This window comes from Theobroma umbraticum, unplaced genomic scaffold, assembly GCF_002168275.2.
Source record: "Theobroma umbraticum cultivar Fairchild unplaced genomic scaffold, ASM216827v3 scaffold_30.0, whole genome shotgun sequence".
NCBI lineage: Eukaryota > Viridiplantae > Streptophyta > Magnoliopsida > Malvales > Malvaceae > Theobroma > Theobroma umbraticum.
Genome location: NW_018397254.1, coordinates 4,676,547 through 4,695,159, shown reverse-complemented (window position 1 = coordinate 4,695,159; position 18,613 = coordinate 4,676,547). Strand labels below are relative to the sequence as shown.

The 18,613-nt window shown below is 33.7% G+C and overlaps 2 protein-coding genes across 2 annotated transcripts; both read left to right on the top strand.

Annotated features, from left to right (window-relative positions):
- The first annotated feature begins 3,953 nt into the window (after positions 1–3,953).
- LOC110422086 (Transducin/WD40 repeat-like superfamily protein) lies at positions 3,954–9,032 on the top strand. The gene is given in 9 exon segments (XM_021435868.2): positions 3,954–4,490; positions 4,768–5,227; positions 5,230–5,985; positions 6,211–6,301; positions 6,451–6,608; positions 6,706–6,757; positions 7,578–7,657; positions 7,756–7,849; positions 8,023–9,032. Coding segments are annotated over 8 exon segments (2,250 nt in total). The 5' UTR covers positions 3,954–4,490; positions 4,768–4,795; the 3' UTR covers positions 8,610–9,032.
- Positions 9,033–16,068: 7,036 nt separating this feature from the next.
- Positions 16,069–17,653, top strand: LOC110411038 (uncharacterized). The gene is made up of 2 exons (XM_021421038.2): positions 16,069–16,389; positions 16,552–17,653. Exons 1-2 carry the CDS (start codon positions 16,257–16,259, stop codon positions 17,253–17,255), a joined length of 837 nt encoding a protein of 278 aa, XP_021276713.1. The 5' UTR covers positions 16,069–16,256; the 3' UTR covers positions 17,256–17,653.
- Positions 17,654–18,613: the final 960 nt, after the last annotated feature.

Here is an 18,613-nt window from a genome sequence, read left to right as displayed (position 1 = left end):
ATACTGTGGAAATAAAAGTAATAGTACTATATTTCCTCTGCCAGCATTTCGATTGGAGACCAAATTCCAGGGTACTATTTGCTCAAAAAGCGAAGCCACATGGCTGGTTGCCAGGAGGGCCTTGTCTCCACTATAGCATGTACGTTGAGGAAGGAGTGCGAAGCCCACAATTGTCCCAAACTGGGGACGGAATGACCTCTTTTTGGACCACCAGGCCTATATCCATTAGCCATCTTTCCTCCTCCGTCCTAACTTGTAAGGGGACTGTAGAGTGTAAATGGGGAAGGAAGACAAAAAGAAGCTGATGGAGAAGAAGAACCTTGAATTTCCATATTTAAATGTTTGTTATGATCATATAAAGCTTAGTTTCAATCTAATGTGTTTCCTTGCGAAGCAAAGATTGAGATTGAAAATAGTACTAAGCCTTGTTAGACTTGGGATGAACCATAGAGAAAGCTATGGACTACAGTTCAACTTGAAATCCATTTGGGCCATTAGGCCCTTATCTTGTCGATGTGGGCGTCAATTTCCTCACTCCCTTTCGCTTCACTGTGAGGGGGCTCTGCATCAGGATTCAGACAGCGTGCAGAAGATTTCTAGAATATTAGTTCATTCCATGATGCTAAGCCTTTTAAACAATGTAAGAATCTTGGCTTGGCAGTCCAAGAATGTAAGAGGAAACTCTTCAAAATTTTACTTTTGCTCTTTTTGGTTGGGCCTCTTTTCTGTGGATCGGTACAAGGCAAGAGCGGTCCAAAAAATCTTTCCCCAATCATATAGGTAAGCTAATGATAGCACTAGCACGGAAGGGGCAGCATTTAACAAGAATGCACCCATTTGGATAATAAACTGTCGGTCCAACAACTCTCCACAAAATACTCTTTTTCTAAGCTACTTGTTCAAGTCAAAAATCAAAGTTTGACCAAGTTTGTCCCGAGAATTAGCAGATGTTAACGTTTATACTTCATAGATACTCCTGCAATCTCCATTAAAAAAAAACAAAAAACAAAACTGGTCGGTTGCCGATGTTAATCATACCAAGATTTGAAGGGATGATGATGCTATTCCAATGATCCGACTCTAATAATAATAATAATAAAAATAAGTCTATCAGTCTATCTAACAAGCTCTAAAACCTATCATCATCTCCTTAACGGTTCAACTTGAGCCTCAGAGTGACCGATCTGCTTCTAAGAGGATAGAATACTTGGGGAAGAGTTTTTTTTTTTTCTGTCCCTTTTTTTTTAGGTGGGAGACAAAGGAAGTGTCGTTGTAACACTGATGAGTTCTTGTCTCCAAAAAGCTGCAACCAACTTATTCATCAACAAATGGCCAAGCTAGAAGAGCCACTGAATCTTTTAGTTGATCAGCAGACATTTCTAGTATCTTCTAATTAATTACGGCCTCAGGAACTAGTTTTCATTTTTATTCAGTTGAAATTCAGTTTTCCAGCCCTCACTAAGCAATTCAATGTTGTTCACTTGCTTGTAGCTGCATAACCTTAAAGGGAAATGTTTGGTGCAACAAGCTTGAAATGTATATGTTAGACAGGACCAGTTTATTTCCAGTTTGAAATAAAGGATGTCATATATAACTTTACAAGGAACCGTGACTACAATATTTAAAAGAGACTATGATAGTATATTAATCATAATTAAGGTGGAAACAAGGTTATACTAAATTTCAATTTATTGCTTTTGTGTTATGGTGTTCTTTGGAAATTTCAGCTCTGAGGCAGGGCCCCGTCAGTGGGAAAGGAAACATCATGGCAAAGACAAGGAGAGATGGAGAAAGTTGAAAGTCAAACTTATTCACAAAGACACGGCAGAGAATCCCAGCTATTTCACAAACTTGGCTGAAAGGCCATTTTCTGGTCAACTTAAAATGGCAGTCACACAACAATGAAATGACGCATCCAATAGCATTTTCTTGTCGACCTGGCGTTATCATCCGGCTGGTGGACAAGTCTCGGTTGACACTTGACAACCCAAATCTTTTTTTTTGTTTTTTGGTTTGGGTAACCCCTTCTATGTTTTTTAATTTTTTTTTTTTTTGGGTTGGTATCGACAACATCACCAATCCATCTTCAATAAAAAAATCAATTTTGTTCAATTTCATTTTTAGGTTGATTACTTTTTTTTTGTTGCCATTTTTAAGACAAAAATTACACATTACTTATGTCATTAATTGAAGATAAGCATTATCCATTTAGTAAAGGGAGAGTTTGCTTTTAATCTTTTATCAATTAGCTATCTAAATTTTTTATAATCACTTTCTTATGACCGAAAATTTAGTGCAACAAGTTAATTAGTTGGATAGTTTGGTTTGTCATTCTTAAAAATCAAATAGATCAAATATTTTTAAAAAATTATTTAAATATAAAAAATAATCAAATTGACCAAACATATAATTAGTTCAATCAATTTTATTTTTATAAATGAATTAAAATTTTATCATTGTTTTTTACAAATTATAGTATTGATACTTAAAAACTTCATCCATAATTATAATATATATAAATTATGCATAAATTAAATATATGCATATATATATAATATTTATACAATATATATATTCATAATATTTTAAATTACAAAATATTTCTAAGATATAATAATTATAACATATTAATATATATGACATTTACTATCATATATTATAATATTAACATATAAGTTATATAATTTAAAATATATAACTAGTAATTTCATATTAATACATATCTATAAATAAATAAATATAACTAAAATTAAATTATTATGATCGATTTATATATGTATATATAATAAATTAATATATTTAAAATATATTATTAATTAAGTTTGTTATCAAATTTTCTTAATATATAAAAAATATTTTATATATTAATATATATAAAAATAAGTTTAGTTTTTTGGGTAGATTAGCTTAAAATTTTAAAATTGAAAATGGATCAAAAAATTAATTGGATCGAATATTTTGAATCAATTGATTTAATGAATCAATTAGACCAAACTATTTTATCCAAATCCTATTTAATTTGGATAAATAATTAATCTGATTTGATTTTACTCATCCATAATGCTAAGCAAAAGTAATTAATAAAAAGGCTATGAAAACATTGGTTGACATCCTCTGCACATTTAATTCATTATTATCTAGTCTAGCCATAAAAGCAAAATCCATGAGCACGTTTGTGAATAAAATCATGATCATCTATACCAAAAATAAAATAAAATAAAATAAAATCATGATCATCACTATGTATATGGATTGCCACTTGATTATTGATGTAGATGTCACACACACACACACACAAACATAGTCACATTCCTTCATCACAAGCCAAAATTGAAAATCACATGATCACCAAAAGTAATAAGAGGAAACAGATATTTTAATTAAATGTAGTGTACAAACATATACTACTAAAAAAATTTTAATGAATTAGATTGAACAATACCCAGTAGTTTTATGATTTAATTCAAGCCCGCAGCATAACAAATCTGGCTTGTTAATTTCCAATATTCAAACTTTTTTTTTGGTATAAATATGGGAAAAATACAAAGAAAGCGAAAATTTGAAACTTGGACTCAAAACTTTTTTAAAGAGGAGAATTACTGTGTTTCTTCTTTTTGATGGCTTTGTCCAAAATATATAAAAATAAAAAAATAGTTTTTCTTTTTAAAAAAATTTGATTTGAGTTTTAGTGTATAGGTGAACAAAATGACATCAGAAAAGGCAATCTAAATTCTAATTAATGAACCCTCCAGATTTCACTCCATTCGGATAAATGAGAGTTTACCAAACAAAAAAGCAAAGTAGGTGAAGGTTAGGTTAGTGTAAGATCATTACAACATGCGCTGGGAAGGTTAATAAAATATACAACCTACTTATATTTATTTATATTTATTTATTGATAATTACGTCGCCTATTATTGCGTGATTAGGAGAAAGATAGGAGAGTTAATTGTGCAAGGAACAAGAAAATTTCACCAACATCTGACTTCCAAATTTAAAGAAGAAATGGTAAAAGGGCTGATACACTGTTGCAATGAAGAACAACAACCGTTAAAATGAAGTCGTTAGTTGCTCGGTGAAGCCTGAGGTGAGAGTGTAAGAGACCAAAGGAAGTACCAACGGACAGAACTAAACAATTTACGTTAGCAGTAATTGACATCAAAGACAGAGAGAGAGAGAGAGAGAGAGAGAGAGAGAAAGCAGACACAGACAGACACAGAAACAAAGAAACCACCACCTATCAACCTTTAGGAATTAGGATCTTCCTCTCCTTCGCGTTAACGCCAATACCGAGGCATATTTTTGCCTTCATATTTATACTTTCCTACTACTTTTTAATTCTTCCTTCTGTCTTCTTGAGTGCGGACTCTTTTGTTTTCTTTTTTTTTTTGTTGTTGAGAGAAAGGAAGAAGGGAAAGACTAAGAGGTTGTTTAGAGGTGGGGAAATCCGTGGAATTCTGGGGTTTGACCAACTTCTCGTGGTGACCCAGGTAAGCAAATCTTCTTCTGTTTTGGTTTCTGATCTCTGTTTATTTTTGTTTCGTGGTCATCGTTCTGTTCAAATGTTTTAAAGCCTCCTTTGTCTTCGGCGTTAAAAAATTTGTTGCAAAGATCTGTCTTTTATGTTTCTTCCTAGAAGTTTGTTGGTGATTATGTGTTGTTAATTGATTTTTCTTGAAATACTAAAAAGTCAAAATATGAAAACAAGACAACTTTGCCTTGTTCGATTGAGAGCCTAGAAAACTTAGCAGTGGCTTAATGTTTCAGGATTTCATGGATTGAGAGAAAAACTATAATGGGGAGTTACTTTGAAGAAGAGGACGATCAATTCTTTGATACCCGTGAGGAGATTTCTTCTGTATCTGATAGCAGTTCAGTTTGTTCTGAGGAATGTGGTTCTAGTCCTGGTTTTGGCCTAGTCAACGGGTTTTGGGATAGTTTTGATCAGTACAAGGTTTGGTCTATGTTCCCAGAAAGTGTTGATAAGCGTCGTTATAGATTCCGAAAATGGATGGGGCTAAGTTTAGATCGGAATTCAATTACCAGAGAGGATCCGGGTGATTCATATAGTGATGAAATTGAATTGGGCATTGATAGAATCTCGCAAGATAGTGGGGCTGTGTTGAGGACTTCAGGTCTCGAAGATGGGGTATCATCCAACCGGTCTTTTGTATCTTTTCGGTCTAATGATGCTCAGGAACCAGCTGAAAATTGTTCAAAAGGGGATTGTTTTGCACATCAAGCCAGAATTTGGATGGTCATATGGAATTGCTTGTGGTTGAACAGGTCCAAAATGGAACAAACAGCTGTTTACAAGGAAGGGGTTCAAATAAATCTGTTAGTTCTGAAGACTTTGACAGGACCCCTATGTCATCTCCTTTTGTTGAGCTGCACTTGCATAGACAGGTTGAGGGAAGGCCTTCAATTGATGTGAAAAGGAAAGTGAAAAAGAGTTGGTTAAGGAAATTAGGTGCGATGGCTCATATTGTTGAAAGACCTGTTGAAGTTGCATCAAAGCATGTTAATCATGGCTCAGCTTCAGGGGAAAGGATGAAAAGAGTCAGGGTTCATCCATGTAGCAAGAGTTCCAAGGAGTTGTCTTCCCTATATTGTGGGCAAGATTTTACAGCACATGAAGGGTCAATCTTGACGATGAAGTTTAGTCTGGATGGGCAATACTTGGCAACTGCAGGTGAAGATGGTATTGTTCGTGTCTGGAAGGTTGTCGAGGATGAGAGTTTAGACAAATTGGACATCCAAGACCTTGATTCTTCATGTCTGTACTTCAGAATGAATCATCTTTCTAGGCTGACTCCTCTCAATGTGGATAAAGAAAATATAGATAAAATTAAGAGGTTAAGGAGATCATCAGATTCAACTTGCGTCATTTTCCCACCAAAGGTCTTCCGAATTCTGGAGAAGCCTGTGCATGAATTTCAGGGGCACAGTGGGGAAGTTTTGGCTCTTTCATGGTCTAAGAAAGGGGTAAAGTTCCTAGATTTCATCTTCCTTATTAGATTGCTATTTTATGTTTTTTAAGAAATTGAAGGATACTACTTAGCATGTTGTTATCTTTAATATATATATATACGTGTGTGTGTATACATATACATATGTATATGTATATGTATATGTATATGTGTGTGTGTGTATAAAACTTGGGAATTTTCCTTGATTTACAATAATGATATCATATCTTCTTTATTGCAGTTTCTACTGTCATCCTCTGTTGACAAGACTGTTCGTTTATGGCAAGTGGGATATGATAGATGCTTGAGGGTTTTTTCTCATAACAATTATGGTAAGCCTCTCTTAACACGCCTCCTGCCCCCCATTCCAAGCCATTCAAAAATTATGGATGATTAAAATATTTTTTGCTTGGTTAGCTGATTTTATCTTTTCCAAAATTACATGAAATTAATATTTGTGTTACTCTTATTATCAATGTAGTGACTTCTGTTGCCTTCAACCCTGTGAATGATAATTATTTCATCAGTGGTTCAATTGATGGAAAAGTTCGCATTTGGGAAGTGCTTCGCTGTCGAGTTATTGATTATACTGACATAAGGGATATAGTCACTGCTGTGTGTTATCGCCCTGATGGAAAGGTTTGTCAAAGTTTTTGCTTTTAGCTCCTAAAATTTGGGGTTTGTCTGCTGAAATCTAATATATTGTATTAAAAAACTCGTTGATTGATTATTGTAGGGAGGAATAGTTGGCTCCATGACTGGAAACTGCCGCTTTTATGATATCATAGGTATGTTCATATGTAAAAGCCAAAATTTTTCTTGTAGTTTTCTTTGAAGTTCCATTGCACATTAATGGTGCTACTGAACCTTGAATATGCTGATAATATGATCTGTAAAAGGTTTTTTTTTTCTTTGTTTGGTTTGAAGTAGTTATATGATATTGCTTTTTGAGTTTGCTAGCATTATAAAGTTACCAATGACCGATAGTCCAAGACTTAGTTTCTAGCTGTTGAGTGGGTTGGAAATAGTGGCTGTACAACTGTTTAGTGCCTACAGCGGTGACCTATATATATTCTGATGTTGGATGTTTGATAAGTGGACTTAGCAATCGGTTTGAAGTTGGCCAGTGGGAATATAGAAATATAATCTTAAAGAGATTCATACATATTTATGATAGTTGGGGGATAACTAAAAGAATAAGGCCTGAATGCCTGACTTTTCTATGATTATTTTCCTGGCTTTTTTTGAATTTCGAGGAAATGATTTTCCATTATAAAGATTATGCTTGAGATAGTCTTGTTGCAAATATATCCTGGTCAAGAAGAGAAAATATGTTGATATGAGTGATGATCGTGGCAGGATGTTGTAGATTATTCTTGAATTATCTTCACTTATGGTAGATAAGGTCATAAAAACTGTGGATTTGCTCTATGCAAACGTCATGCGCCAAAAGTTCTTCCAACTAGCTTAGGTGGTCTGTTTTCTTTCTGAAAAGATTTGAATTAGTATAGTTTTGCAAGAAATATGCAGACAGTTTTGCACCAATAGTTCTTACGTTGCTGGTATTTTCTGGTTGAACCGCAGTTAATCATGCATTCTGTTTTTCAGATAATCGACTTCTACTCGATGCACCAATATGCTTACAAGGCAAAAAGAAGCTACCTGGAAAAAGGATAACTGGCTTTGAGGTGGTTAAATTCTGTTCCTATTTTTGTCATATGTAACGTTCCTTCTTCGTTACATTTTTAACGGGTGAAGACTTACATATTGTTGTTTCACTTTCTAGTTCTCTCCTAGTGACCCAAGCAAAGTGATCATCACTTCAGCTGACTCACTTGTTCGTGTCTTGTCTGGAAGGGATGTTGCATGTAAACTAAAGGGTGAGTACTTTACTCTGTCCCTATATCTGTTGTTTCACAAATGACCATCTTGAATAGTCTTGGAGTGGGGATGAACATTGTTTCTCCCTATGTGATGACTGAAGGTGGTAGTGGATGATTTTAAATCTTTAGAAATACAACATTTTTATGACTTTGCTTATTTCATCTTCCAGCATCAGGCTTTCGGATTGCAACAAGTCAGATTTCTGCAACTTTTAGCCAAGATGGGAAACAGGTCATCTCAGCTAGTGAGGATTCTAATGTCTACATCTGGAATTACACCAATCAAGAGAAGAACAGTTCCAAAGCGAAGACCATTTTGTCTCGTGAGAGTTTCCTCTCCCACAATGCATCCGTTGCTATACCTTGGTGTGGCATGGAAACCATTCCTGGAATGCTTAGATCCCCGGAATTGGGCAGGGATGTGCAGAGAAATGGCCTTGCAAATGTGCAGAAACATCACAATCCAAAGGTGGAGCTGGATCAAATAATGCCCCACTCTTCACCAGATTGTTTCTCTCTTACACGTGTTCTGTTGGAGTCTTTGACAAGGGGGTCTGCAACTTGGCCCGAAGAGACACTCCCCAATGCGAGTCCGGCCACGATTGCATCTGACATGTGCAAATTCGAGTTAAAGGTTTTGAAAAGTGCATATCAAAGCATGTTAAGTTCTCACAAGTGGGGTCTTGTCATTGTTACTGCAAGCTGGGATGGACGCATTCGAACTTACCTCAATTATGGGTTACCTATTCGATTATAAGACCCCCCAAAGATTCAGTTGACTTAGCATGGCAGTTCCTTTGGCTGTTTGAGCCCCTTAAAGACAGCTATTCTGATTGTTGCTTTCTTGCAGCAACCATAGGTTCATGTGGTCCTCCCTGCATGTGGGTTCGGATCCCACCATAGATTTTGAAGTGCATTGTAGTCCTATCAATTAATGCCAAACGGCAATGGTTTATTAATCTGGGTGAAATCCAGTCAGGTCCCAACAAGTGTTCGGGGTTTAATTTTGGTCGTCCTATATAGATGTCAATTTATGTAAGTATAATTCTTTGATTTGTTCAGAGGCTGTGAGCTCTAAAATATGTGCTAAATGGGCCCATTTTCTTTGTGTATACAATCATTTTTCTGCAGAGTGTTGTAGATTTTTCTAGATCTTTATAGTCAGAGACCATTGCAACCATTGAAATTCATATGTGGCCGGCTGATGTCGACCACTGCAATTTATTGTTGTCACATAAAAGCGTAATAGGATTTCTTACAATGGAAATAAGAAGAGATATGTGTACGTACAATACAAGAAACACGAATGGTTATATTATATGATTGACATTTAGAAAAATACGAGTGAAGATTATATTTCTAGTAAAAGATTGGAAAAAATGAGCGGGTTTTTTTTTTTTTTTTTCGTGTTTGTTTCTGAGGCTTGGCCCAGAAAGGGCCTTATGATTTAGGCTAATAAGCCCATGGTTTAACGGTCTGGAATTTCACCCAATTATGGGGTGACCCTTTTTAGCTTCTAGCTAACAAGAAAACTACTAAAGAACTGATTTCTATACCCATCAAGACTGAATAATTCAGATTTAATTAGAAAAGATCCATATAGAATATATTATGATGGGAAAGTGAATAATAATTATAAAAGGAAATCCCAAACAATTTGACTTATTTATGTTTTAAAGTGTTGTTTTAACAACCCAAATTAGAAAAACAAAAAACCTCAGAAGTTGGGGCAATAAAGATTAGGATATGGTGCAGCATCCAATGTAGCAAAACGAGAAACTTTTAAGTCTGACAGTTCCCACTGCGTGATAAATGCTTACAGTCCAAAACTTTATTGATTTAATGTTATTACCTCAAAAATTGATATGCAAAACTAAGATCTTTATTTGCCTTCACTTACATTTGCTTCTTCTAGGGAAAATGAATCTTTATTGTTGAGCTTTCATTAGTTCAAAGAAGAAGAACAATCCCATGTTTCACTTTGGAGTACTAAATTTGTTCATAATGCCATGATTTGAAGTTCATTTGATTACTTACTAGGTTCTACTCCTTAAATTTCAATTAATCAATTATGAACTTCAATTAATTAGTGGGGTAGGGGATTGGTACTTTTACCCCTTAGCTTAGTCACTAATTTCTGATCTTACCCTTTTGTTTTTCAATCATGATTCATGAAATAAATAGGATCCTAATTTTTAATTAATGGATATGTATCATTATCCTTAGAACTATTAAAAGAAAGGTATCATTAGTTAGAGCACAATAATTCGTTAATACTTTACTATTTCTACATTAAAAATATAAATAGAACTCTATGGGTTGTTTTAGAGTTTTTTCTTAAATATTTTTATGTAGTTTTTGTGAAGTAAAAGTTGTAACATCGATATGAATTTTCATGCTAGTTTGAATACATGATAATAAATTTATTTAGTATTTATGTTATTTTACCTTTAGTCAATATGCAAATATCTTTTTCAATATATGTATATAAATGAAACAATTCCAGTTTCTACATTAAAAATATAAATAGAAACTCTACGGGGTGTTTTAGAGTTTTTTCTTAAATATTTTATGTAGTTTTTTGAAGTAAAAGTTGTAACATCGATATGAATTTTCATGCTAGTTTGAATACATGATAAATAAATTTATTTAGTATTTATGTTATTTTACCTTTAGTCAATATGCAAATATCTTTTTCAATATATATATATATAAATGAAACAATTCCAGTTTCTACATTAAATTAACCTAAAGCTTCTTATTTTTCTTCCCTTGGTGTGGTTAATTTTGTTTGAATAATAAAAAAAAGCTTGACGAAGGTGGACCAAAAGACAATGATGGTAATATAGAGGAATATGGAGCAAAGGACATGTGCTATTGTGTTTACAGGGATGTTGAAATGAAAATGAATGCTTTTCAAAGAAAAAATAATATTGAAGGAATTCACGTTTTATATGCAGCCATTGGCCATTGAACATTTGCACAAGCAAAACATATTTTTTGTTGAAATTTTACACGTTTGATTCATCTCCACTACCTTTTCCATGTAATAATGAGAAAATGATGTAGGATCTTTTGATTTTTTTCATAATTATTGATCCAAGAAAATTAGGTAAAATTTGGTATGGGGAGTGAAGCACATTGTTTTTTGTTGAAAATTTTTCGCATTGGATTCATCTCCGTTGCCTTTTCCATGTAATAATGAGAAAATAAAGTAAGATCCTTTGATCTTTATGTAATTATTGATAAAAAAATTAAGTAGAGTTTGGTATAAAGAAAGTAAAAGTACATTTTTATAATGTGTTTAATTAAATTATATTATAGTGTTTATTTTGTAATAAATTACTGTAATATAATATTACAATGCAATCATATTATAATCAATAGATGTAATATGATTGTAATTAAAGTTTTTTTTAGTAAGGAATACTTCAGAGATGAATAGTTTAGTGAGGAAAGCTCAAAGGATATAAGTTAGTTTGAGACATTAACTTAAACATATGAGTTAATTTCATTAAAAGTAATTTTATCTAAAATTAATTTTTTTGACTAAAAATAATTAAAATTATAGAGAATAATATTTTTAAAAACACCTTATATATGAGGGTTATTTGTGAAAAAAAACTCTAAAGATAATTCTAGAAATTAACATTATATTTTCAGTAAATTATTTATAAACTAAATGTTACAATGTTATTTTTTTTATTTTAATCATTACTTTGCTTATTTAGCAAATACTGTAATATTATCTTCCCTATAATCACATTTTTTGTAATTATATTATTTATAATCATATTGTATTATAAAATATCAAATACCACTTATAGCGCTTTACATGATTCCATTTGTCTCTCTCTCCCTCTATTGTTGTATGCACGACATATACTATATATGGTACTATTAAGTAAAGAAAAAAGTTAAGAGTAATGTCCTCTAATCACTTGCATACAAGAAAAAAATTAGGTCACTCTTGATTTGGCTCCAATCCCACAAGATTTTTATCTCTTTACCTATTTTTCATAATTTTTTTAAAAAATATTAATAACTTAATTTTGTGCATCATAATTATTGCATTTCACTCCTTTGCTTCTCATTATGAGTCGGATATAAGAAATTTAAAGAATTATACTTAATAAAAGCAGATCGACACTAATGAATACGTACGAAAAACGAAAAAAAAATTTCATTATTTTAATGTTGTATTGCACCTTTTTTTTTTATTTTGTTGATCATGATTTTATGTATGGCTCAAAACGAGCATTGGAAAGGCAAGCACAATGACTTGTTTTCTACTTGCCCTAAAGTGTTCCTTGTGAGTGATCACCTTAAAGTTCTGGGTCAAAGATTGTAAGCTTAATATGCCAAAGTAGTGGGACTCGTAGCCTACGTCTAGTCTTTTTTTAAGGGTCGTACACCTAGCTGTCTCTCACACCCACCCGTAACTTACGTCCAATCCTTTTGGCGAAATTGAGAATTTACCTTAGTACCATTGTTGATCAATATTTACGACATGCCCATGCCCATGCATAATTGCTTTCCGTATATTAATTATCTATTCTTTGGAGAAAAAGAAACATATATATTCTTGATATGAAACAACTTTTTTTCTTTTCGAAGAGCGACATGAAACAACTTAATCATGCAACACTTTCTAAATGCTTCAATTATTACCTTCACTAAACCTTGACCTTTTATGCTGACATATTCTCATTCATTTCCCTCGTTCTCAATGTGCATGCTAATTGCTATGGTTAGTAGGGGGTTGACAATCTTCTAAACTAATAGAGAATATGTATATACTTAATTTTGTTGTTAATTGATATTATGAAATAAGATATATTGTTTTAGGGTTATGATTGATTGTACTGCTCTTGTTATTATTTTATTTTTGACAAGCAAAGATGAAGATTTTATTTGAAAAAATGGGGAGGGACAAATATATCCCCTCGCATCTTTACAAAGGACCCGCAGCAACAACAAATCCCGCAAAATCCTGTACATCATTGTCAAGAGAACCACTAATCCATACGAGATCTATACAAGCTCATTACAAGTTAAGAGCAGTTCCCAAAATATTAGCCATCCAACGGGTCCGCCAGCATGACAGAGAAGGACATTAGCTTGGACAAGGACACGTGAAAGAAAAGAAAAAGAACAAGGATAAAGCTTTCATGACAAGAAATACCTCCAGGCAGGGAAGCAACCAAGAAAAAAGAACTCAAATAGCGAGTGCAGCCTCCAATTCCTGTTCAACAACTTGAGGCGACCTGCCATCATAAATCCAAAGAAAATTCTCTGGCCTGAGAATGCCTTCTTTGACTAGGGAATCTGCCTCATTACGTGTCGTGTGCAAAATGTGTTTAATCTCCCATTCACTAATTTTACTGGGAACATTAAGAGTTTGGATTACCAATTGTCTCAACCTCTATGGCACATCACGAGGAGAAGTGATTCATTTGACGACATTTGTATTATCAGGTTCCATAAGCGGAGGGCAGCTTGGCTTACTGCCATTAATTTAGTCTTGTTAGAATCACAGATGCCAACAGATTTGGAAAAGAGAACCAGTACAACCCGTGCTCATTTCGTTGGATACCCCTAATCCCCGAGTCACCAGGGTAGCCTCTTGAGGCACCTCCCTTGTTAAATTTTAGGCTTCCAACAGGTGGTTTGGTCTATGCCATCTTTTCCTTGGCGTTCCTATTCCTCGCAAGAGTAGTTCCCTCGCTTGGGAGCCTAGCAAGATCACCAATAGAGTCATTATGATTTGGTCATTTTGCATTCACCCACCATGCAACTCTAAGCTTCATAACTTGAAAGATTTGTTCCTCATCCCAAATTTTGTCATTAAAAATGACGTTATTTCTTGTAATTTAAACGGTCCATATGATGACATACCAAGTCATTCTCCATATCTACACATTGCTATGCTAACAGAGTTGGCAACTTCCAGCCAGGAGAGGAAGCAAACCAGAGGGTCTTTATGGACAACCCAATGCACATTCCATAAGGCTCCCCACTGAGCTATTATTAATTATAAATTTATTGGAATATATAAACCTAAAAGTCGTCGTTTCAACCCTAGCAATAAAATTTTTGCGAGACTACTACCAGCTTTTACTGTATTATATACATGGTCTGCAAACTAAATGTTTCATGGTCCGTGATTTTAATGAACACGAACAACCTTTTCTCTGTCTCTTTTTTGTTGTTTTTTTTTTTAAAATTGTAAGTTCATTTATACAGGGGAAACGATAATTCCCCTACAAATTAAGGTACATCATCTCATGATCAGTGATTTGTATATTATGCCTGGGAACAATAAGCGAGCATAATAACCAAATCACCATCTCCCCTGTGTCCCATAGCATGCATGATTTGCATTCTACTTACTACACTTGTTTCATGGGAGAAAGCTGTAAATGGACAAAACACATGCTCTTGTACTGTCTGCTGGACCGATTGCATCTTTGGCTAGACCATTATAATCCCGAGTCTGGCCATTCAATAAACGACATAATTTTTTTTTTTAAAAAAAGAAATAACTGACCTCTAAGTTTTTCTTTGAAAAATAAAGCTTTATTCATCCATTGCCAAACTGCCACACCAAGTTTGTTGCTTGTTCGGTAGAAGACTTTGTTTGGCATGAAGGAATTGGCATGGTGCATATTATATTTATAACAAAACTATCATGCTCATGACATGAAAATTTAAATTAATATATTGGTATAATATCTAAAATAGTTTTTGAATTATTTTAAAAAATTTAAATAAATACTTATTGTTTTATTATGTTTAATCAAATTTTTATATTTTTATTTTAAATCAAATAATATTTATAATTAATTATTGATTAAGTGTTATTAATCAAAATATCACATGATATGTTGACATATCACAATAAATAATAATATAATAAACGATATGATATAATAATATGACTACGTAATATTTTTTACTTTTCAGGTCAATATCAATTAGCGTTATAAAAACATAAAATAATATGTGATATTTGAATTAATAATAATTAATTAATCATTAATTATATAAATTTATTTAATAAAAAAAGAAAAATATATGAATTTGATTAAATATAATCAAAATAATAAAAATTTATTTAAATTTTTTAAATAATTTAATGAATTTTTAAAACATTATAATTAACATTATTATATGTGACGGAGAAAAACCCCTTTTCTGATTTTATCGAAAAGTTGAAGTCATTGTAACTTCAAAGCGCCGATCAATAATTGGTGCCATAGATAGAGATGTTCCAAAGGTTAAATCCAAGAGTAGTTCAATTATTCTGGCGTCGGTAAGCTTCACATCAGGAATAGGATACATTCCATGATAGAAAAGGTTAAAAGTTAAAACCATGGCCACCACATTATTATAGGTCAGGGTTATTTACCGGAAAGAGATTTTGTAAATCTCATAGTCGCAAATGACATTACAACTAATTGGATTTGTTTTGGAAGATAATGTTTATTTTAATTTATAAATGGGTATGAAAATGACAGCTACCGTCATTATTGGAAAAAAGGGGTTTCAATTCTTTGTTCATCCGGAAATATTACAAGATTCAACAACTTAAGTTGTTTGGTTTAACCTTCTTTCTATATATATATATATATATATGTGCTGCATGGTACTTCAAAATATTAATTATTAGGTCCCATAGCGTCAGATAATTGACAAATTAATATTATAAAAAAAGTAAAGATATTGACCTCACAACTCAATGTAATGTAGACATCTTTTTGATTTCATGTTAACATATAGAATAGATCTGCACAGTCGTGGTACGGAAAGGCCTCCTTACCAAGGAAAGTTGCCCTTTCTCCATGATCAACGTAATGGTTCAGATCCAAAAATGTTTAAAAATTGTCCGAGTCTTAATTAACCTGCACATTGAGGTTGTCACTTGAGTTTTAAAATGTGGCTTGGGGATATAAAGGAAAATGTCTAATAAAACATTTTCCTCCGCTTTTTGTGTGCGCAAAGATATGGTACAAGGTTCGAAGAAGAATGGCAGATAAGGAGAAGGGTTGTTGATCATGCCTCTTTGGTTTGTCTCAGCCCATATATATTTTGAAAAGACATTCGACCCCTATAGACAATTAATTGATTGAAAATATAGCCAATCAAATACCAATAGTTAATTCTTTCTATCAAAAAAAAATTACAAATTTTGTGCGAACTTGAATAATTCATCAGCTGAATGCACATGAGCAGTTCAATTTCTGGAATGTTCTCACTTTCATAGCCTTAAATTGGGGGACAGGTTTTTAATCTCATGTGCTCTTTCTAGCACCCCTCTCTCTCTCTGTCTGTCCCTCTGGGTTCACATTCTCTTTTTCGGTGAATTTGTTTTTGCGTACCTGGAACCCTAGAAGACAGGAAAATGGGAAGAGCCCCATGTTGTACCAAGGTGGGCTTGAAGAGAGGTCCGTGGACAGCCACAGAGGACACGTTACTGACTAATTATATCAAGTCTCACGGTGAAGGCCATTGGAGATCTTTGCCTAAAAAGGCTGGTATTTCTCTCGCTCATATTTGCAGCTAGCATTTCATTTCTCTAATTCTTAGACCATGGCTTCTTATTTAGTTAACTTTTTCCAGGCAAAATGTAAGCTTAATTTGTCGCAAGTTCATTGATTCTATTAGTTTTGGTCTGTTTTGGCGTGCACTCCACTCAGGGCTGCTTAGGTGTGGGAAGAGCTGCAGACTAAGATGGATGAATTATATCCGACCTGATATCAAGCGAGGAAACATCACTCCTGATGAGGATGATCTCATAATCAGGCTCCATTCTCTTCTGGGCAATCGTTGGTCTCTCATTGCCAAAAGACTTCCTGGCCGGACAGACAATGAAATAAAAAACTACTGGAATTCTCATCTCAGTAAGAGAGTAAAAAAATCGGAAACCAATTCCAATTCCAAAGAAGCATCAAGAAGTAGCCGTAAAGCAAACAAGACCAGTGAAAAGAAGCAAAAGAATAAGGACAAACAAGAGAGTGCAAATCGTACTGCGACGGCCACAGTGCATCAGCCAAAAGCTAGCAGGGTTTCACCATTTTCAGTGCTAACGAGGAGCAGTGGTTTTGACAGTATGATAAGTGGGCCATCTAGTTGTGGAGAAGGGAGCAAATCAGGAGCCAATAGTGATACCGACGTCTTTGATTTTCCTCCTTATTGGCCTGACGGTAATGCAGGGGCAGCTACTTATAGCGGAAAGGCAATGGTTTATGATGAAAATCAACAAGAATTCCCTTACGGCTTTGACGCCGGAGTAGGAGATGCTAACATGCTTGACGACATTTTTCAGGAATACCAGAAGCTTCTAGTGGTGGATCATGACCCTGGCGAAAGAAACTCCTTTGCCGATCCTCTCTTGATCTGACAGCATTGCTTTCTTCCCACGGCAGTGATAAATAAAGTTTTGTCTGTTCTAAGCTGTCCTGATAGTCCAACATTTTGACCAAATATCTTCAGTCTCATCAAGCTACAATCTACTTTCAATCCTAAAAACATAATGATATATGTATTTATCTTCACCAACACGTATATAAATGACAATAAATCTACCTATATATAATTTATTAGCTATATTCTGCGAGTTGTTCAAAAGTAAAGTGGAAGATAGTAATTCGAATTGTAAATAGGAGAAAGAATAGGGAAGAAAAAGAGGATCAGCCATTTCAGTTGCAGATCCGTTTTCACGGTGCTTGATGTTAACTCTAGGAATTTGGCGCTACCACAGCCGCCCCAATCATTCCACTGATCCGAGGAATAATAGAGCTGATGAATGTCGTAGCTAATTAGTCTAACTCTAGCCCTAGCTAGCTACTATTTTTTCCTGGAAACCCTTGCTCCATCTCTTTGAATTTGAGATCTAAACCAAGTACAATAGAATTCAAATATTGAAACAATTATATTTTTCAATAAAATTTCAATTATATAAAAAAAAATCATATAGCATGTGATCTCATTTTTAGGCCACTAGCCATTGTACTTTTGACAGTGCGTAGATGTTGAACTACTCACTAAAAGAGCTTTAACAGGACAGTTTCATTTCCAACATTGTTGGTGGAGAAAATACTAGGACATGGTCCTTAGCTTCCACTTGTCGGACGGAAGCCATCCCGACAAGCTTTTAATTGGCCTGCCCTCTCAACATTTATTATGGCGATCCAGACAAGGAGGACGCCGTAAAAGTTTTTCTATCCATCGTTTATATGACAATTTATCATAATTTGTTAAAAGAATATATATATAAATTTGTCTGTCACAAGAAGATGCTTTCTACCAAGAGAAAATAAAAAGAGCTGAAAGCAATCTTGTCTGATCAATATAAACTCTCTAAAGACCATGGTAAAGGGGAGGAGTTTTTTTTGAGCTTGGATAAGAAATCCGATCCAGAAGAACAATAATTTCTCTCTGGGTTCTCTTGTATTCAAAAAATTAAAAATGTATTTCAAATTCCAAATAAAAATAGATTCCAATTAAAGATTTCATAAGAGTTTAAACTCTAATTATCTCATTTCAAAGGTTTTATTTTCAAACAGGATATTATCGGAATCGATCCCTGGTGTCACACTTTGGTATATATATATATACACTAGACGTTGCAAGCAAAGCCTTTGGCAGTATCTGTTAACATGGAAAGGCAATTATTTTTTGAATAATTGAAAAATTAAAATGTAATTCTCTTTGACACATGTAAAAGCCTTTTGAACTTGAATTACACAAAAGAAAGTA

Excerpts from the sequence above, each read along its gene's own strand:
- LOC110411038 (XM_021421038.2), top strand. The coding sequence starts at position 16,257 with ATGGGAAGAGCCCCATGTTGTACCAAGGTGGGCTTGAAGAGAGGTCCG. Across the intron at positions 16,390-16,551 it reads ATCTTTGCCTAAAAAGGCTG|GGCTGCTTAGGTGTGGGAAG; the intron begins GTATTTCTCTCG and ends CACTCCACTCAG.